This window comes from Cervus elaphus, chromosome 14 (genome assembly GCF_910594005.1).
Source record: "Cervus elaphus chromosome 14, mCerEla1.1, whole genome shotgun sequence".
NCBI classification, from domain to species: domain Eukaryota; kingdom Metazoa; phylum Chordata; class Mammalia; order Artiodactyla; family Cervidae; genus Cervus; species Cervus elaphus.
Window position 1 is genome coordinate 47,044,586 of NC_057828.1, and position 22,197 is coordinate 47,066,782.

General features: G+C 42.9%; 1 protein-coding gene across 6 annotated transcripts in view; it reads left to right on the plus strand.

Moving 5' to 3' along the window:
* The window catches only part of RERE (arginine-glutamic acid dipeptide repeats), a 409,293-nt gene that overhangs the window by 349,530 nt on the left and 37,566 nt on the right, over window positions 1-22,197 (plus strand). For all 6 annotated transcript variants that reach the window (XM_043924145.1, XM_043924148.1, XM_043924149.1 and 3 more), the window contains one exon: window positions 371-451. In XM_043924145.1, the coding sequence (XP_043780080.1) occupies window positions 371-451 (81 nt within the window). The remainder of the gene's footprint in view (window positions 1-370; window positions 452-22,197) is intronic.

Consider the following 22,197-nt stretch of genomic DNA (forward strand, 5'->3'; position numbering starts at 1 on the left):
GTTCTCAGATGGAGACCACTTGTGCTGCTTGATTAAGAAACCCGGAGCGTATTTATACCTCCGTTGTTTATACCTCCGCGAACCGCTGCGGAGACTGGAGGCACTCAGGGCACAGATCGCCTGTGGCCTCAGACACAGGATGTCCTCCTAGACCTGTCTGGTGTGCGGGACCGGGGACCGGATGGAGGCCGTCGGGGGCCTGCGGGGCGGGGGTCCCAGCTGTGCTTCCGAAATGTTCCCCCAGCGGAGTCAATATTCCCGCTCAGACTTTGCGGTTGTTGTTCTGCTGATTGCAGATTGCTTTGCTTTGCTGACATCCTGTTTTGTTTTTGGTTTTTACATCCCATTTGTTGTTTCTTTTTTATCACAGAAACGCTTCGTTAAGGGGCTTAGGCAGTACGGCAAGAACTTCTTCAGAATTAGAAAGGAGCTGCTTCCCAATAAGGAAACAGTGAGTACAATTGGACTTTATGTAACTTGATTTTTTTCCTCTTCGCTCTTGCTGCTTCTCCGCGCTTGATCTTATGAAATGGTTTCCTTTAACCCTGTGTTGTGTCCGGACTCAGGCGGGTCTCTAGGATCCTATTCGTTTTGCTTCACTTTCGGTTTTCGCTTACGATTCTACTTAGTAAAGTGACAGATTATGCTTACCCTCACCCCACCCCCAAGAAAGTGGATTTCGGAACCGAAGAATCTCTGGCATCAGAGGGTTAGTGGGGGGAGGGGAGCCTCTGGTGTTGGGAAGTTAACATCTAATTTTAAATACAGTGGCTGAAATAGAAGATACCATTTATCACGAGTTTGGATTTGGTTATTATCAAAAGTGATCAACAAATAATAGAGCTAAGAGGTTTGTAGCTCAGTATACTTTAAATTCTCTTGGCACTTTTATTTAGTTAAGGTTGCTGTGTTTTAAAGAGTAGCTTTAATTTGCCAGTCCTAAAAGTTTGTACTTTTTTTTTTAAGTGTGTACTTTTTATTGGAGAGATATCAAGGGTCCTATAAATTGCTTGAAATGAGGCTTAAAAAAATTCCTTTGATACTAAACAAAGCTGAGAGTCAGATCTAATGACGGCTCTTGCTAAATTGGGGGGGAAGCGGGTTTGCTGAGAAATCTTGGGAGTGAGGTTACTTGAAGAGAATGCCACTCCAATTAAAATAAATAAATAAATTTTAAAATAAAAAAAAGAAGGCCAGTAGGAGATTCATTCAGTCTTACCTGACTGTACCTGTAATTTCCTACAGGTGGTATTGGAGGAGAGTGGGGGAGCCCTTGGCTAGGCCAAGGAGTAGGGGAGACAGGAAGTGGAGTAGGACCAGCCTCATTACAGTGTCTGTGGGCTCTAGGAGTGACTTCAGGACCTGGGGATGGGAGGTGAATATTTAGGTTTTGAGCGGCTGCTTTCCCCATCCTCCATCCCCACCAGCTGCTTTTGGGAGTGGAAGGAAGAGACTGTTCTGGGGGCAACATCCATGCCAAAAGCTGTGGGGCAGTTTGGATTTTGGTTTCCTAGTTGGGTATTGTTTATTGGTTTCCTCTTATTCAATTTTCATTCTTTTCAGGTTTTTTTTTAAAACCAAAATGTTTCTGGACATGTTTTCTGTGCAACACCTTATAAACAGAGCTCATAATAGGGAAGAAGGTTCTGAGATTTCAAGTATAGCCTCATGTATATACATTTGTGGTTTGCATTCATCAATCATGATTAGATGAAACTTTCAATATTTATTATACATCTGAATATGCTGAGATAGGTCATTTTGAGGATAGTGGAAAAAAGCTGTTTATGGACAATAAAATATGGGATGAATCTATATAATCAACTTATTTTGCTTTTTCCAGAACAGATTGGAAAAAGGTATTTAATGTGGAGCTGTGAATGAAATACTTATATGTTTTCTGAGGATTTCAGTTATTTGAAGTAAAAACTAAAAAGACTTTACCCAAGTACAGGAATTTTGGTTTGGCCAGATTGTAATGAAAATGAGAGAGATCATTGAGGAGATAGGTCTGATCTGATGTGAAGGCCCAGATTATGACCTCTCAGCCTGAGTTTTCTCTCCTTGTGCTCTGCGAAAAAAGTTTCAAACCATGAAAAATTTGATATGTTATTCCTTGACAATTATTTTATTTCTCTCTTAGAAAATAAACTTAATAGTAAGATTAGGCAGTGAATCTAAAATCTAATGTCTAACATTTGGAAATGCCAAACAGTTTGCATTTTATCTCCCTTGAGGAAAGGGAGCTGAATGACCTTTAACCTAGGGTAGGGTCTTCTGATCTGTGTTTCCTCTTGCTTTTGGTTGGCCCTTCTTACTGGTGATTTCTGACTCAAGAGTTCTGAGAACAGCCACCTTCTGAGCAGGCTTTCTGGTCTTCTCCAGGTGCCTCTTTCCTGAGACCCTCCCATCACTTCTCTGCCACCCTTGTTTCCCAGCCATGTGGCTCCTCACCTCCCACCTTTTCTGGCACCCAGCAGTCTTCCTGTTTCCAGCCTTTTCCTCTGGGCACCACCATGGGAGAGTCATTTGCAGCACTGGAGAATGGATTAGGGCTGACATTGGCAAACCGTTCCTAGTGTTCTGCTGGCTTTTGCATGCAATTAGAGGTTGGTAGTAGGATAAATGTAAGTATTCCAGTCAGCTGCAAGAGTCACTCATCTTGTATTTTCCTTAGTTATCAACATGGCCACACTAGTCAGCTAATCATTCACAACACATAGGGAGGGGAGGGCAAAGGTTAGCTTTTCATTTTTGCTGCAGTAGAAGAGAAAATGTTCAGGTACATGTTCTTGGTTCAAAACTAGCTAGGTAGAAATCTTCATATGGTCATGCCTTTTAAAAAAATATGTGTGTGTGTGTAGCAAATCTTGCTAATCTAGATACTTTCCATATTCTGTTCTATTTACCAGAATTATTAACTCATTTCTTTGCTATTCTCAACTGACTGGAAACTTCAGAAGGGTGTCAGCATCCAAAAGAACATGCCTGATTGGGCATGGGCTCAGGGTCAGCAGACCTGTGTTCTATTCTTGGCCTTACTGGTAACTATAGTACTTGATGATCTCTTTTAACTGAGCAGTCTGCTTTGAGTTGTTCATTGGGAGGTTCAAATCCTGTGAGGTCAAATCCTGACCAGGCCTGGGAAATTATTTTTTCTAAAATGGTGTGTCTTTGCATGAGAATTTTATAGGCATTCTATTCTCTATAAAATGTTTGCACATCTTTGGCTTTTGCTGTGCCAGAGACCAAAGTCATCTGCCACTTACCTGCCACAGGGCCTTATGCAAATTACTCAGCCCCTCTGTCCTTGATTGTCTGTGTCTGTAAAATGGGCTGATCCTTCTACCCGTAGGATTGTTCTGAGAATTTAAATGAGATAACGTCTATGAAGCGTGCATGAAAACACTTGAAAACAATTGTTCTTCCTGTCTACCCCCAATTAAAGTGGCTAAATGCCATGAGAAGTACAGAATTGTTTTCTGCTTGTAAGTATATTGAACCTATATAAAATGAAGTTACCTGTTTTTCATTCATCTGTGTTACAGAAAAGCGCTTTAATTGAAAACCAGTGTGTGGATGGCACAACCTGGTTTAAAGGGCGTAAGCCCTCCGTCTTGGAGCTTCATTGAGCAGAGTTCCATCCCCGTCAGGCCATTCAGTGCTGTCACGCATTCAGAGCTTGCTGGTGGTCATGACCAGCTTCCCCAGCTCTTTTGGTTTCTGCTGTTGATTACTCAGGAGCTAAATCTGTCTTTTCTCTGAATACTGCTACCCACTGAAGTGGGAATAGTGGCTGTGATTGTGGAAAACCAACTGTTTATAGAGGCTTAGTTGAGTGGGTGTTACATGTTACATGTTCGCAGGAGAATAATTGCAGTAGTTTTAGCGTCACAGTCATGCAAATATCCTGTAGCTTCTTATCTTTCTTCCAGTTCTTGCCTTCTCTAGAACTGTTTGCCTCCCTCAGTGTGCTTATGAGATGTATATAAACAGTAAAATATGGTAAGGAATTTTTGCTGAGCATCTCAGTTTCCCCTTGGCTGTATGCCTCTTCTCTCTCAAGATACTGTTTGGTCTAAACCACATCAGAGTCTAGGGTATGAGTACGTTTGTATAAATCACAGCAAGTGCCCCACGGCTGAACTTCTGAGAAATGGATGGGGAACGAGGCCTCTTGGGTTCTGCTTTAAGCACTGCCGCGTCATCTTTGGATTGATGAATCACATGATATTTGATGCTAAGGTAATGACTGAAGAAACAAGAGACCTAATAGAATTGAATCTTAATTACTAGGAGAGGAATCCATGTTGTATATAATACAAAATAATAGGTGGTCCCAAAATAATTTTTTGTTTGATTTTTACACATTGTAGTTTTCTTCAAAACCATGAGATGATTACTCAGGTGACATATATATCTTCTTTCATGCTGAGCACATCCCTTTGTTTGTTTGAACCCAGGACTTTCTGTGTCTGACACGTGGGTGGTTGTCCCTGGAGTCGTGGCTGGCCTTTGTGTAAACCTCTACCTGCTGTTGGTGTGGACAAGTTCAGCCAGCATTGCATCTAGACAGGGAGGGAGCACTAACTTAGTGACCTGTCTCAGCTGCAGCCAACTTTACTGAGAAGACAGTTTGATCCACCCTGACTTGGTAGAGAGAAGAGGTGACCCTAGAGGATTATTGGCCTCTGGACAGAGAAGGGGAGCAGGTACATGCTCTTGACTGTCTTTCTCATCTTTTGAGTTTTATTTTTGAGTACCTCACCCAACAGAGATAAGTTCATGTTATTTGTCAACCCAGTTACTGGTACATTAATATTTACTATACCAGAAATTCATTTTCATCCACTTCCCATTTTCAAAGCTAGCTAAACATTCTGTGTAGTTCAATTTTAGAAAATTTTGTATACCACTGAGCATGGTGATGGTGAGGTGTCTGTAAAGAGAAGCAAAGAGCCTGCACTGCAGCAGGAAAGGTGAGCCATTTGCATAGTTGGCAGTTTGTGCTCAGGGCCCTGGTGGAGGTCCAGGCCCCGCAGTGACCATGGGGGCTGGGGGTTTCTGGGAGGCTAATTGGAGGATTTGGTATTTGAACTGAGCTTTGAAAGAAGGATACAGGCCGAGGTTGGGAGGATGGAGGAAAAGCAACTCTCCAGCTGTAGGAAATATCATGAGCAAAGGCATGGAGACAGGAAATTGCAAAACGTGCCCAGCAAGTCCATGAGTGCGGTTGGGGAGAAGGCTGCAAGAGCTGATGCCATGGCACGTGAGCCAGAATTATGGCTTGGAGGTGGAACTAGGGGGAACTTGAACTTTCCCCAAAGGGTGAAATTCGGGGACCAACCAAAGGATTCTGAGAAAAGAGGTGATCGCATGGGAGCTGAGCATTCTCCAGCAGCAGTACCAAGAAGGTGGAGACCAGAGAGGAAGGTTCTTGTTAATTCAGTCTAGTAGTAGGACAGAAAGTGGGGAGCCAAAAATGGTTTGTAGAAATGGAAGGCTTTTATCTGGACTTTTCTCTACTGAAAACTTAGGTTTTTTTTTTTGAAGAGGACTAAAGGACCAGCTGGGTTTGATGCTTTGAACTTTTTTAACCTTGGGTGATAGGATGTAGGGGATTTAACATTTTAGTTTGAGAAATAATATGAAAAATCAACCATGTTTCTCAGCTGCATTTCTGAGAATGAATTTTACTAAGTATGTGCTTAACTTCTGAACGTTAAGTTGTTCCTTTCTTCAGGCAAAGTATCTTTTGCATAGAGCACATTCCATCAGCAAAGAATAACCACTTGTGAGAGAGGGCATTAAGATGGAGTAATTTGGATTCTGTTAATATTAAGAGGTTAAAACTGACTCTCAGCGTTGAGCATGAAGTTTTATTTAACTTCAGGTTATAACCTTAGATAAACAATTTTCTAGCCTCATTAATGCTTAATCTAATGTTATATAGCAAAGTGTGGACTTCCTGAATCGGTTGATACTGTTGAGGACAAAAATGTATTATAGCTGCATAACATACTTGGTTGTAAGCCAGAGATCTCTGACTGCAAATGCTGTATATACTCGTTGCTCTCAGTGTGGTCCTCAAACCGGTGTTATCCGCATCACCTGGAGCTTGTTAACATTGCAGCCTTGAAGCCTCCAGTCCCTTCCTATTGAAGCAGAATCTGCATTGTAATGAGCTCCCCAGGTGATTCGAATGCAAAGTAAAGTTCAGGAAGCCCTGCTGTTTACAGTGATGAGGCCCTGCAGAATCTCAATCCTATCTGTCAGATTCATTCTTAAAATAATGTTCTTTTCATTCTGTTAAAACTGTAGATTATTTCACTATTAAGTAGAGCTTCATTTCCCTTTTCAAAGGATTGTAGAGTATTTCAAAGTATTTGGCAACTTCCTGGGTGGTCCAGTGGCTAAGACTCCAGGCTCCAAGATCTCACTTGCACAACTAAGAGTTCACATGCCACAACTAAAAATCCCGCCTGCCTCACCTAAGACCTGGTGCAGCCAAATAAACGAATTTTAAAAATGAAAAGTATCTGGGCTTATTTTCATTATCAATAATATAATTTCCTGATATAGCTTCCCTCTTCCCATCTGTCATTTTTTTCCTCTAGAAGCACAATTGTAACTCATGCCATATTTCCTCTAGTTTTTTTTTTTTCTTGGCTGCATCTTGCTGCTTGTGGGATTTTAGTTCCCTGACCAGGGATCCAACCCAGCCCACAGCAGTGAAAGCGCTGATTCCTAACCAGTGGACCTTCAGGGAAGTCTTGATGCCATGTTTCATATAAACACTGTTGTCCTCTTTATCTTTTGACATGCAGTCATAGTGAGCTACGTAGAGTAACCCCCTTACTTGTTTCAAATAGAAACCTTTTCATTTGAAAGGATGACCATTGCCTATTAATATGATGCAGTATGCTTGTTTAATACTACAGTGTTTTTAGGTGTTTCTTTCTCTGGAACTCCAATATATGAAGGAGAAATATTTTGAAAGGTTGGCAGGAAGTGAGTGTGAGGACTGACATGTGCCATACCTTTCTTTCCCTTAATAAGTTGTCCTGGGGTAGACACACATAGTTGGGATTTTCCGTTCAAGGCAGAAGTGATCTCCCGTACAAACAGGCAATGCATTTTGGCAGCAAGTACTTTGATCCTATAGTTGTTCCCATTAAAATGGAGCAGAGCCTTGACTCTCTTCGTTGAGAGAGTCTAAACTGTATTGTTACTGGACTGGGCAGTTTTGACTAGGGAAATCTGAGGAAGAGTGGCTGATGCCCTTGTGTGAGTGAAGCAGTTAAGAAATTTGCTTGTAAGAAACTTTTGCTCATGATGTTGTGGGGGAAGGGAGGTCTTTAAAAATTAGATGAGTTTAAAATTTTTATTTACTTATTTTTAGAGTAATTATTTTTAGTTTTTTTTGAATCGGTTTTATGTGGCATCAGGTTAAACAGATTATATCAAAACTCCCAGAGAATTAGATGACTTTTTAAACCAAGGGCCTTGGATATTTGCTGTTCTCAGTGTAAACATCTTAGACTGGTCTTTGGGACTATTAGGACTGGTGGGAACGGCATGAGAGTGCTTCAGTTTCGTGGGATCTATTGCTTGTAGAAACTGCACTCAAATGAAAAACACTGTGGACTTCTGGTATTATTGAGCAGTGTTGCTTGTAAGCATCAGTTGTTCATTTGCTGTTGGCATTTGCTGACATATATTTCTTATGATTTGGTGGGTCTTGGTTACCTGGTGACTTTTAAGATGAAAACATTTGTCACTTTTAAGGCCTAAATAGACTCATTTATTTTATTAGCTGGTAAAGCAAATGGAAGGTTTGAAATGGTCTTTAAGAAGACTTTAAAGTTCTGATTATAGTCAGTGTGTTTATCTCCTTGGAGCTCATATTTTATATTTTAAGTGGGTTTTTTTTTAAGCCTTAATAAGACGTGACCCCATCCTAACTTTGAAAATTCAGTTTGCTGATGTTTTTAAAAAATAAATTGTCTGTTAAAAAGTGACGTTAAAAAATAAATTTTAAAATGTATCAGCAATCATAATTCTTAAATAATTGGTTTTTTTTTAATTTATTTTAATCTTACCTGAAACTATGCCAGTGAGTAATACTCAGGAAAATAGAGTAAAAATTAATTGTATTGTTTTGAAACGTGATGCAAAGCCTTCACCTTGGTCTCATTCACAGCTGCTCACCAGTGGTGGTGGGCAGGATACCTTGCCCCTGAAAAATGTTTTCTGTTGTGTGTAATTTGAAAGCCAATCGTATTGTGGAAATAGGAAAGGCAAGCACGAGAGACTTGCCTTGCGACACCAAGATTCCATTAAGCTCTGTTTTCTTTTGGAGATGTTTAAATTTTTTTTTTTTTTTTTTTTTAGATGTTTAATTTTTAAGTTTCCGTTTTAATGACCTTTGTTATTTTTTCCACTTTGAAAATACGATTCTTATGTTCAGATCTTTCTGAATCCTCTGTATGGTGGCTCTGTAATTCCTAGGATTTGGCCTTTGAGGAGACTGAATTACCCTCACAAGCTGGCAAGATTAAGAGTGTTTGGAGAGAAGGGTTTTGGGGAACCTTGGTACCCAAGACCTGTGTGCTGTGGGATATCTGGGGTGCATGAACGGATGCTTGTACTCCTGCGATTCACAGCCTAGTGAAGAGGTCGGTGGCTTTGTGTTCTTCCCTGGAGGGTTCTAGGGCTTCTGTCGCCAAGATCCTGAGCTTGGTTGTGGGGTTCTGCATGGGGTTCACATCTGCAAAAGCCACACGGACCTCTTTCTCTGTGGGTTGGCGGCCGTTACCTGAAGAGCCCAACTTCTCTCAGTGAAATTGTGTCTTTCTGCCCTTTAAAAATACTCATTTCTTCTGTTTTAGTTTTGGCCTGTAGACTCTGCTTTCTTTTTTCTCTGATGCATTTCTCTTCTGCACATATACATGCATCTGTATATTTATATAGAATGTAAGGCCTTCTGGACAGGGATCTCATTTTAATACCTCCTTATTCACCTTTAGTGCCCTATAACAGGCCCTGATTTAATATTTATTCAAAATGAAGTGTGTGTGTGTATATGTTCACACATATGTGAATGTTGGGATTGAAATGCATTGTGTGTGTACCTATGTCTTAAAAGCTTAAAACCCCGCAATGTCTTAAAAGAAAAGTCCTCCTCATTTTTTGCTCTTTGTGTTGCTTTTCATGATCTGCTTAGATGCTCTTTTAAAGACTGCGTGAACCCTGGACATTCCAGGCCTTCCACCATGTAAGGGACAGGAATCCTTATTAACTCTGTCCCAGGATAGTAAGACTGTGACTCAGGGTTCACTGTGCACATTGGACTTTCCTGTTCTGTTTATCATGGGCAGTAAATCAACTGTACTATTTGCACAGCAATTCTGTTTTCTAGATTATTTATAAGATTGAAACCCGTTGTTTATTTTTCTCAGCAGGTTTATTGAGCGAGTCAAGAATAAAATATTGTCTTAAGCAGTAGAGTAAGCCATTAGCCAATTGGAGCTTGGCTTCAAAACGTAGAGTGTGTGCCTGTGTGTATTTGTGCATGTGTGTCTGTACGTGTATGTGTGTGTACTGGAGGTGAGAGCCAAGGGAGGTGGAGGAGGTTCAGTGTTGCCAGGTCTTTGCAGCTTTGCATGGTTCCAGTGACTGTGGATTTTTTTTTTCTCTCTCCTTCCTTTTAGTCAGTTAGTGAGTCACCATCATATGCTATTTTATTATCTTGAAAACAGTCTGGAATTTTTATCCTGTGTCTTTTCCGTACGAGTGAAACACCACTGGGGATGTTTTGAACAGTATTAAGTTGAAGTTTTTCCTGTGATGTTTGGTTATGTATTTTCAGCTGCAGCCATTGTCTCTTTTGTTCCCAAGTGCAGGAGTTTGGATTTTTCTTGAGTTTGGCAAGAAATGGTAACTTTGGTGTGTTTGATTATTTTCAAGGGCTGGAAGCAGTGTAGGTCTCGTGCCTCTGGGATTTGGTGATTATTGATTTAGGCACATGCCTCCTAAGATCAGAACTCAGTTCATTTTCCCACAGATGCTCTGTTTTCGGAATGTGTTAATGAGGTACATTGAGCCAGGTCAGAGATTTGTAGCCTTAAGTTGTCGAGAGAGGTGTTTAAGTTTTGGAGGGAAAATATGGAACTCCTGTGATAACTGAATTCAAAAGCAAATCAGCCCTGTGAATCTGTAAACACACCAGTAGCAGAGTAAAACCGGCAGCAAGTAAACTGCAGACATTCTGGAGAGAGTGGGATAAAAAGCAAAACATAACTTTTTTTTGGCTACACTGTAAGGCTTACAGTTCCTTGACCAGGAATCTTGGTTCCTTGACCAGGGAGTGAACCCAGGCTCTGTCCTAACCACTGGACTGCCAGGGAATTCCCAAAACTTCTAAAATAAATTTCTACGTTTGCTCTGTTCTCTGGACTGAAATTTACTTATTAAAACTTGAAGCCTTATTTTTGGTCTAATCCTGTCAGATGACTCAGGAGAAAAGTCCCTGTGTTTCTCTGACCATATTATGTCTACCAGATGTTTAGGCAGAATGATCCAGTTAAAGGACAGAGTGATTCTTTTGTATTCATATTAAAGTGTGCATATTTAAAATTTAAGAATATGCACCCATTTATCCAGTCTATTTGTCTTAGACTCAGACTAAAGCATACTATTTTCTTTTGTACTGTGTTCTATTTGTCTATAAATACCTAACATTGTTACGACACTTTTCTAGAAATCGGTGACTTCCGACTCTGGCTAGTGAGAATGTATACAGTTTGTGGTTTAGTCCTCACACAGTTGATCAGCCTGTTCCGCCAGCTCCCTGGGTGTCAGGAGAAGATGAAGGCAGGGGCTCTGCTCCGTCCCGGTGGTCGCTCCCACCGTAGTGCATGTCAGCATGAACCCCAGTGCTAGCCTGCATGCTATGGACCTTGCATGGGACCACAGGAAGAGCATGCCTCCTGGAAGATGTGCCTGGAGGGCTGGAAGCTGTTTGAGGGCTAGGTGTTTTAAATGTTAAAAAACTTGTTTGAAATGTCTTGCCAGAGGAAGTCCTTAAAGTATCCTTGCTGAGGAATTTTCCAAATACCAAGTCCCTCTGCAGCTTTCCCAAAGACTGTACTTCATTGCTCCTGAGAGCCCAGTGACAGTGGACCCTTTAAATGCGGTTTTAAGATGGTTTTGGACAGCTCTATCATTTGAAATGCCCTCCTTTTCTTGAGCAGAAATCAGAATCACTTTACCTTCTGGAGGTTGACCCTCCCTCTCAGAGGGCTTTCAGATGGGTCAGGGCTCCAGACTGCAAGTTGGGCCCACCCCATACCTTGGGTACTCAGCTTGGGGAGCTGAGGGCTGTCCTGTCTTTGCCCAGCCCCTCCCTCTTGCCTGGAGGCAGGTACCTGTGCTTATTTCAGGGCACACTTCCTAGCATAACAGAAAGCCATACTGCAGGCTTTGTTTAGTCTGTTGAGTTACGCACATCTTGAGGTTAGCATCTTTACCCTGGCTCTCATTTCCCACAATGAGAAGGTGTTAAGATTACCTGATGCAGCAGTGCACACTGAGACTAGCCATCGTGAGGCCATTTTAACACCCAGAGTAAACTTGAGCAGAGTTGTCCAGTAACAAACCACAGCATAATCATGCATGAAGCTGTAGGCTCTTGTCTTGTGGGAAAAACCATTAGCTTCGGTCATGGCCCCAGATCCCACCACAGGAACCTGTCAGCACTGAACTACCCCTCAAGCCCATTCTTGCATGTTTGGTAAACCGCGGCTGGAGATGAGATAGCAGGCCTTTAGCAGACAGATTCAAGGGTTGAAAGCAAAGCTGAAGGTCTCCCCCGTCCCTCCAGGGAATAAAGCCTGAAAAGGGGCTGTTTGTGCACTAAACTGCCAGCCCTGTGTTTCAAGGTAAATTATTGCTCTGGTGAGTGCTGTCCATTCTCCACGTTGGACTTTCTGATTTTCATTGAGCCTTGTCCCGTCTGACTCTTGCAGCCCCATAGACTGTATCCTGCCAGGCTTCTCTGTCCATGGGATTTTCCAGGCAAGAATACTGGAGTGGGAGGCCATTTTCTTCTCCAGGGGGTCTACCTGACCCAGGGATGGAACTGAGGTCTCCTGCATTGCGGGCAGATTCCTTACTGACTTGACCCAGGGAAGCCAAGTTGGTTGGGGCACACCCCAACAGTGTGCTCCATGGTGAGTGCACCCCGACCCCAGGGTGACAGCCTCATCTGTTGTAATCTGCTAACCCAGTCTGAGTAAGAAGCCAGCATTTTGATCTGTTCACTGCCGCTGCATCACCAACTCAGTGGACATGAATTTGAGTACACTCTGGGAGATAGTAGAGGACAGGGAAGCCTAGCAAGCTGCAGCCCGTGGGGTCACAGAGTCAGACACGACTTAGCGACAGAACAGCAGCAACAACAAAGTCTGTCATTTGGCTTCACAGCCCGACTCTTGGATAAACACAGATCCTTAGGTATCAGGTTGACCATTTCCTGTTCTCAGATGCTGTACTCCTGTACTCCCTCTGCTGGTTTTGAGACAGGTGATGCTTCCTTCAGAAATGTAATCGGCTCCGCACTGAAGATGACATGGTCCATTTCCTGGGCCTTCAGCTGTGTATGTAGCACAGGAAAAGCAAGAAGACTCCTTCTGGCTATGGGAAAGTTCCTTCAGTTTCTTAGGCAGGGCTAGCCAAGAATAGATGTGGTAGAGATTCCTCTGCCTCACATCCCACTCCTAAAATACTACCGGACCCTGTAGCTTGTTTGGGGGCATTTCTCTGTTTGACTTTCTGTTCACTTCTTGTTTTCCTTCACTGCACCCCCTGCCTTCAGCCCAGCCCCACCTCCCCCCATTACTCTGCGGGAGTCATTTTTTATAGCACACATAACCTTTAAGCCGGAAAGAAAGTGTATTGCTTATAACAGAATTAATCTCTTTTCTGCTTTTATTTTGAAAAGTCCTCCCTGTTGTTTAATGTGGAGGATATTCCTGCTGAAAGCCTGTTCCCGAGTAGGCATTCGTGCATCCCAGAGGAACTTTTGATTTATTTCCTTAACTTTGCCCTCCTTTCTCTGTGGTTCAGAAACCTTTAATGGTCTGTGAAGCTCTGAGACTTCAGTGCGGAACAGTAGTTGGTTTAAGAGCCCCTCCCACTATATAAAGGCCTGCTGGTTTCCACACGCTGGGTTTTTGACTCCCTTAAAGGCTGACCTCTCACAAATTTTGGTTCTACAGCAAGGTATCCTGGGTTGGGGCCTTGATAATGCTTTTGTGTATTTTTTTTTTTTTTTTCCTCCTCACCCTGTTTGAAAAGTTGTGATGAAAATTCCGGGCTCTTGGCCAGCCTGTGGGATGTGCTGCAGTAGGAATGTTTCTGGTGCCCTTTGTTACGGTTCAGCTTTGATTAGGTTTATTTCCCGTAAGCTTGATTTTTGTCCCCACTCCCCTCCCCGTTTTTATGGCTAAGAAGGTTAACTTAGCCAAGGTTAAGCATTTTATTGCGCAAGCTGCTGCAGCCTTCGCTGGGTCACCATGCCAGGCTTCTGTGAAGAAAGAGACCCGGGGAAGCAACCTTTCCCTCCATGTTTCCGTTTCTTCCTTGCAAGACTTTTCCCAAGCCTTCTCCTTTTAACTCCTGCTTTCACGTATGCAAGCTCTTTCGGTTCCCTCGCCTGCTGCCCCCGTTTCTTCTACTCAGGGTGTTCCAGGAAACCATAGTTCAACTTGTCTTGAGATTTTGTTAAGCTGAAAATCACGGTAGGCCTCCCTGGGGTTTCTGTCAGGTGCAGGGGGAGGAGGCCCCCAGAGCAGCAGTCAACAGACCCTCCTTTGATCCTCCTTGTGGTTCTCCTTTTCAAAAGAAAGGAGTGGTTGCAGCTTTAGTGCCCCTGTGACTGTGGATTTATAGCTCTTTTCATCCTTACAAATGAGAGCACTTTACAGACATCGTTGCTTGGCTCCCCCATTACCCCTGCCAGGGAGGGGGGGCTGCAGTGTTGCTGCAGGGAAGGAAACTGAGGCGCCCCCACCACAGGGGGCCCTTGCAGGCAGGGCAGGAGCTGGGGTGAGCCCAGGGCAGAGACTTGGTGGCGTGGGTGCTTGCCTTTGGGGCCATGGTTGCTTTTTATAGGAGGAAAGGGAGACTTTATTACCATAGAGGAGCTTTATTCACAGCAGGGTTCTTTGGCCAGCCTGCAGTGGTGAAGCATGGGGACCTGAAATCCCCCTGTGTCCAGGAGCGGCTGGCATGCAGCCCTGGGTGAGCTGGCGCCAGCCCTGTGCTGAAGGTGCTCTTTGATCGCTGCCCCAGAATGTGCTCAGTCTCTTTCTCTTGGGAAGAATTTGGTCCTGCTTCCCTCTGGGTTAGGTCCTGGGAGCCTGTCAGTCCTGTCACAGGAGAAGGTGGAGCCTGCTCATGGTCACACAGCTTCATCTTTTCCAGACTGTGCGCTGAACCCGTGTGAGCCTATGTCTAGCTTACCCTGGTCCCCCTGGACTCCGCGGACAGCACCCTCAGACTGGTCCCTCCTGATCAGGAACTTGCCATTAGGGTAGTGCTTCTCACCAATGTCGCTGTTGTCCCACTTTGATGAAGCCCATTTGTGAGGCTTAGCTTTTGTGTCTAAGTGTCTCTGGAGCTAATGGAGGGCTGTGTAGGGTGATTGTGTTTCTCTTCGTTCCTTCTCCCAGAGTCCTGTGAACTCGTTCTTGCTTGAGCTGAAAATTTGGCCTAAAGTTATATATGTAAACAATACCTCTTAGATTCTTAAAGAATCTATTTGGACTAAAAGAAATAGAAATCTCCAACTATTCTAATTATTCCTAGCTCTTCCTTTCTTCTCTCACAGACACACAGTTTTTTAAACTGCAGTATCACATATATAAAATGTTAGGGTTATTCTATGCACAGTTCCCTTTTAAACCTTTTAGTTTGAATTAATTTCAAACTTCCAAAGAAAGTTTGCAAGAATAATAGCAAGAATTCCCATATATCCTTTACCCAGATTCCCCAGATGTTAACATTTTATTGCATCGCTTTCAACTCTGCCTTTTTCATTCTTCCTTTAAAAGCCTTTGTGGTTTTTTTCACCCTGAACTATTTGAGGGTAAGTTGCAGACCTGTTGCCCGCTTTCTCTGACAATGCCTTATAGCACCCTCAGGATTTGTGGAAAGGATATTAACTGCCTGCTTCCCCACCCAGCCCAGACCCTCCTTCCCCCTTCTGCAATGGAAGGACCCATAGGTTAGACACTTTGAGGCAGGCAAGAGGTTCTGCTTAAGATGTGTTCATTTTTGAGTAACCTGTGTGCTGGTGTCAATAACTTTGAAAAAGGGCCCAGTTTCTCACTTCATAAATAGAAACAAAATGTTCTGATTACCCATCAGAACTGAGCAGTGTATTAAAAGCTCTACATGGTGATCCAGCAGGATTTATCCCAGGAATGCAAGGATAGTTTCACCTCAGTTACATACCACTGCATGACGTAGCTTCCCACCCAGACTTGGTGGTTTAAAACAGCCGTTGGACTGTGTTCGTGGTTCCTATGGTTCAGCAGACTGTGAGGGTGATTGTCTTTGCTCTATGCTTTCTGAGCCTTCAGCTGGGAAGAAGTAGATGGCTGGGGGTGATGCCCGGAGCTCACAGCTCATCCTGGCTGTGGTGACAGAATTGTCTCTGAGGCTGGGCTTGGTGGGCACCGTCAGCAGGAGTACCTCTGTGGTCATACTGGGCTTGGGCTTCTTGCAGTGTGCTGGCTGGCTCTTCAGGAAAGCGAGGCAGAGTTACACGGCCCTTTCTGACATCAATTTAGATGTCCTGTCATCATTTCTACCACATTATATTGGTTACAAGCAAATTATTGAGGCCAACTCAGATTCAGAAGACGGAAATAGACTATCTTTTGATGGAGGAGTGACAGAGTCACAGTAAAGAAGAGCATGTGGGCTGGGAGATACAATTAAACAGTTGTGTGAAGAGGCATGCAGTAAATTATAACATTCTGCATAGTAACAACATTTGGCATCTGGGAAGACAGGTGACCCTTGAACAGTGGGGAGATGGTTAGGGGCAACAGCCCTCCTCACAGTGGAAAATTTGTGTGTGACTTACAGTTGGTCCTCCATGTGCACAGTCCTCTCCGTCTGTGGGCTGAGTCACTCTCAGATGATGATGTACTGTAATACTTACTGTGAAAAAAGTCCCGTATATGTGACTCCATGTACTTCAAACCCATGTTGTTCAGGGGTCAACTGTAGTAAGAAATCTTAATCTGAAAAGGAGTACCTACCAAATACCTACGTTGAGCATCATATTTAGAGGTGATAATTTTATAAGTACTTCATTTAAAATAAAAATGCTCACTGTCATCACTAAGATGAGAAGTGTACTCAAATTTGTATATAATGTCATCAAAGTGTACAAGACACCTAGACACAAGGAATAGAAGAGACAAAACTGTGATTTGCAGCTATGTTTAACTACATCGAAAAGCTAGACTTAATTATAGAACAAGTGAAAATAGAGGGGAACTGCTATAGTTAAAAGATCAAAATCATCGATGTTCCTGTGGACCAACAATAACCAAGTAGAAAATATAATAGATTAAAAATACCAATGTCAATATCAAATACCAATCTCAATATGAAAAAAGCAACCCAATCAAAAAATGGGCAGAGGAGCTCAATAGACACTTCTCCAAAGAAGACATACAGATGACCAACAGGCAGATGAAAAGATTCCTAACATTGCTAATTATTAGAGAAATGCAAATCAAAACTAAAATGAGGTATCACCTCACCCCAGTCAGAATGGCCATCATCAAAAAGTCTACAAATAATAGATGCTGGAGAGGGTATGGATAAAAGGGAGCTCTCTTACATTGTTGGTATGAATGTAAATTGGTGCAGCCACTATGGAGAACAGTATGGAGGTTCCTTAAAAAGCTAAGAAAAGCTACCATATGATCCAGCAGTCCTATACCTGGGCATATATCCAGAAAAAGCAGAAACACTAATTTGAAAAGATAAACGCACCCCAGTACTCAGAGTAGCACTATTTACAATAGGCAAGATATGTAAACATCCTGTGTGTCCATTGCCAGATGAAACAGATAATGGATGTGGTATGCACACACGTGTGTGTGGTATATGCACACACACAGTGGAATAGTACTCAGCCATAAAAATTAATACCATTTGCCACAACATGGATGGACCTAGAGTTTGTCATATTAAGTGAAGTCAGTCAGTCAGAAAGGGAAATATCATATGATCTCTGTTATGAAATCTAAAAAATGATACAAATGAAGTTATTTACAGAACAGAAACAGCCTCATAGACATAGAAAACAAATTTATGATACCAGAGAGGAAATGTGGCTTGGGTGGAGATAAATCAGGAATTTGAGATTAACAGATGCACACCACTATATATGAAACAGACAACCAGCAAGGACCTGCTGTATAGGAGCATGTGATTCCTATGCCCTCTCCCTCCTTTGGGCCCCCATCGAATTATGTGCCCTTCTTAGGGCATTTGTCTGGCTCTGTTTGGTCTTACAGAATTAACATCTTTAGCCTTCTTTTTTGGACTGAACTCTTGAAGGGCAGGACTGTCTAGCTCATATGTATTTGTCTCTGTCATATTGTCTTGCGCATAGTTGCTCGAGAAATATCTAATACTGCCTTAAAGTTGAAGGCTGAGGTCAGTCTTTTTGAAGATCAGTATGAATTGGAGAACAAAGAGCCTGAAATCAGAAAGGACAAATTTCAGACTGTTGTGAGGATGGAAATGTGCATGTTGAAGTTAGTGGATAGTGCTCAGGGCAGATGGAAAAGACTAGAAGACCCAGAAACTGATCACGTGAGGGAGAAAGGCAATAAATGTCAAAGGACCATGAGTCCCCATGGCTTAGAGAACTGTGTGTGTTAGTCTCTCAGACATAATCTTGACTCTTCGTGACTCCATGGACTGTAGGCCCATCAGGCTTCTCTATCCATGGGATTTCCCAGGCAAGAGTACTGGAGTGGGTCCCCATTTCCTTCTCCAGGGGATCTTCCCAACCCAGGGATTGAACAGGCAGATTCTTTATTGTATGAACCACCAGGGAAGCCCTTAGAGAACTGAGCAAGCATTAAACTGAAGAGCAAAGTTAGGTTCTCTGCCTTTTGGTTACAAGGTTTCAGATATATTGAGTTTTTTACATTTTCATTCTCATACATGATTTTGGTAAATATTTTCTGTGGTAGAAAGCCTAGTCTTTAAGCAAACTAAACTTGAAGTCTGGGTCATAGCCCAGCTCTCCCACTCATCCTCTGGGGGCTTTTGGTAAGTCTCTCAGGTATTAGACAATTTAGATTCCTCCCTAGTAAGATGGGAAAATTCCCTGGAGAAGGGACTGGCTACCCACTCCAGTATACTTGCCTAGGAAATCCCATGGACCGAGGAGCCTGGCAGGCTATATAGTCAATCCCTGGGGTCTCAAGAGTTGGACACGACTTAGCAACTGAACCATCACCACCTAGTAAGATAGGGGCTCAGAATCTCCCTCAAAGAGTTATTGTTGGTTGGTTGGTCAGTGTCCATGTCTTTGTAACCCCATGGACTGTAGCACGCCAGACTTCTCTGTCCTTGACTATTTCTGGGAGTTTGCTCAAAATCACATCCATTGAGTTGGTGATGGCATCCAATCACCTCATCCTCTGTCCCCCTCCCTTTTTCTTCCCTCAGTCTTTCCCAGCATCAGGGTCTTTTCCAGTGAGTCGGCTCTTTGCATCAGGTGGCCAAATCTTGGAGCTTCTCCTCCAATGAATGACTTCATTCCAATGAATATTCAGGGTATATTTCCTTTAGGATTAACTGGTTTGATCTTGCTGTCAAAGGGATTCTTGTAAGTCTTCTCCAGCATCACAATTCAGAAGCATCGTTTCTTCCACACTAACCCTTCCTTATGGTCCAGCTCTCATATCCAATACATGACTACTGGAAAAACTAACTTTGATTATACAGGCCTAACTTTGATTTATACAGGTCAGCAAAGTGGTATCTCTGCTTTTTAAATATGCTGTCTAGGTTTGTCATAACTTTTCTTCCAAGAAGCAGTTGTCTTAATTTTGTGGCTGCAGTCACCTTCCCAGGAGTTTCTTGGAGCCCAAGAAAATAAAACCTGTCACTTCTTCCACTTTTCCCCCATCTATTTGCTATGAAGTGATGGGACCGGATGCTGTGATCTTAGTTTTTTGAAGGAGTCATGCTGCTGCTGCTGCTGCTTAGTCGCTTCAGTCGTGTCCAATTATGTGCGACCCCAGAGACGGGGCAGTCCACCAGGCTCCCCCGTCCCTGGGATTCTCCAGGCAAGAACACTGGAGTGGGTTGCCATTTCCTTCTCCAGTGCATGAAAGTGAAAAGTGAAAGTGAAGTCGCTCAGTCGTGTCTGACTCTTAGCGACCCCATGGACTGCAGCCCACCAGGCTCCTCCGTCCATGGGAATTTCCAGGCCAGAGTACTGGAGTGGGGTGCCATTGCCTTCTTCATTGAAGGAGTCATAGTGGAAGTTAAATAAGGAAGGCATCAGTGATTACAGGTCATATGAATTGAGCTCTCATTCTGTGAGGGCACTATTCTAAGCACTTAAACAGATGAATCTCCAGAACAGCTCCTGAGGTGTGTGTACTATTGAGGTAAGTGCTATTTTCACGTTACTCATGAGGAAATCAAGGCAGATGGCAGCACAGTTTACGCTGAATCAGCACTTGAGCCCGGGCAGTGTGGCTTCAGGGTGCCAGTCTGCCCCTGCGCCAGGCTGTTTCTGCTGCAGCATCTGTCACGTGGTGCATGTTCCGTGAGTATCAGCCACTGGTGCTTCCTCCCAGGGAGGACACGCCATGGCTGCCTCACTGGGCATGTACAGTCACATGGCACATTGGAAAGCACAGTTGTAGGTATTTGTCGTCATTACCTTCTGAATTTCTCCATGCCTTTAAAATGAGAAGATGCTACTGAAAATGAATAAACCGACACTTCATGGAGAAAGCAATGCTGTAATGACAGTGAATATCTTGGGGCTTTTTCCTCCTTTTTCTTAAACTTAACTTGGACTACTTCATAAGGGGTGCAGATCTTTGGTGGGTGATAAGAGCGTTTTGGAACTTGATAGAGGCGATGGCTGCAAACATTGTGAATACACTAAATACCTTGGAATTGTTTACTTTAAAGTAGTTAATTTTATGTTAAGCAAATCCCACCTTAAATTTTTTTTGAGTTAACTTGAATTTGATTTTTTGCCTTTAGAATTGTATAATTACAAAGAGGAGCAATGGGTGGTACTTTATATTGTTAGAATTAAGCTCGATTTATTAGACTGCTGGCTGCTTTAGTTGTCCACGTTGATGAGAAGGACAGGAGCACCCTGCTTGTGGCTGAGCAGTGTGTAGATGTCTGTTGCATTCCTTCCAGACTCTTATCACTCAAGTCAGGGGACTGATTCCAGGAGGACAGGCATGTTTTAATGTGAGTGTTCATATGCCTCAAATTGAGTTCACATCACAGTCTTCTGCCTGATTGACTTTTTGAATTTGGGTGTGGGCAGCAAACCTCACATATAGATCTAGAAGCTGGGCTTCAGGTTCATGCCACACAGAAATCGCATCATCATAGAGTGGAGCCCAAGTGACCCCAGAGCCTAGTCCCCTGGACCTCCCTGCAGACTCTGCTGGGAGTCCATGTGTCCTTGAGGACAGGAGTTAAGAAGTGATGTTTTACCAGGAGATTTTCTTCCGCCCAGTTCTATGCCTTCCCATGAGTCATTAAGGCTTTTAGCCCTGGCTTCAAGGCTTCTGCTAACCTCCCCGGAAGTGAGCTCTTTGTCTGGAATCCACTGGAGGTGGGGAGTTAACGGAGTGGTTGTCCTTTAAGCATAGAGAGGGTGATGGTGGTCCCCAGAGCAGAGTCATGAGTGCTAAAATGATCATTGGAGCCTTTCTTTTCCAGTCTGTGTTCCTGTTTTGCTTCGGCCTTCACTGTCTAATTCTGTCCAAACAACTCATCGGCTCAACCAGTTGAGCCTCTAATCCTTCCTTCTGTGCACTCCATTGCAAGCATTCATTTGAAGGTTGGTTTTCTTTTTTGTTTTTCCTTCCCAGTTTAGAAACACAGATGTCTTACATCCCCCCACAAAAGAATTTTGGAAATTAACCTATTTACAGAAGGCTCCAGGCAAGTTTGACATTGTTGTCTCAAAGTACCTTGTTCAAAGTCTTAGGCAAATACGCTGCCCTTCTAAATCAAGCACCATTACCCCCTCCCCCCAACCTCTTCTTCTTCAGCCCCAAGTGTCCTCAGATGGCTGCACAGCTGAGCAGGAAATAAGACTCCTTTTTTCTCTAAACTAGTAATGCAAACAAGGCCAAAGAGGAAATTGCTCATTCTTTGGTATTATTAAGTTTATTTTTAGTTTCTTAGTACTGGATTTATTTTGGAGGGAGGACAGGGTAAAACACAGTATCTCATTAAGGGAAGTACTGGACACCTTATCTAAAGGTTTGTTACTAAGTTAACAAACTCTCCACATTGAATGCTTTCTGACTGGCCCTGAAAATGTATAAATTTTACTTTTATTTATTCAGTCAGCCAGTCACTCAAAAAACATTTGAGTTCCCATCTAGAAGACTTTTTTTAGGGAGATGCTGAGGGTATAAAAATGGGTAAGATATTTTCTTCTACTCTTAAAATGTTCATAGTTTGCTGTGAAAAACCAGTGTAACTCCATGTGGTAACTGCTACGTGGAAATGAAATAAATATGCTTGTTTTAGTGGTTTTATGGTTTACAGGCCAGTTTCACGTATTTTATCTTATTTCATCTTAATGACAATCTCCTGAGGCAGTTAGGTAACTGGCCAAACTGGGACCCAGACCTGAGATTGGTCATTGCTTTGACTTGCTCATGCCACCTCTCAGGCACTGAGTGCTGTTAATAGAAACATGTCTCTTCCTGGTATGAGATTCCTTGACTGATGAGTTTGTTGTCTCTTCCGTAACCTCCTCTTCCTTCTTACATAAAATTTCTGGCAAACGTGTGTAGATTCTTTTTCCATTCTCTCTGACCTTGGACAAGTTACCTGATGGCTTTGTGTTTTAGTTTTCTCATCTATAAA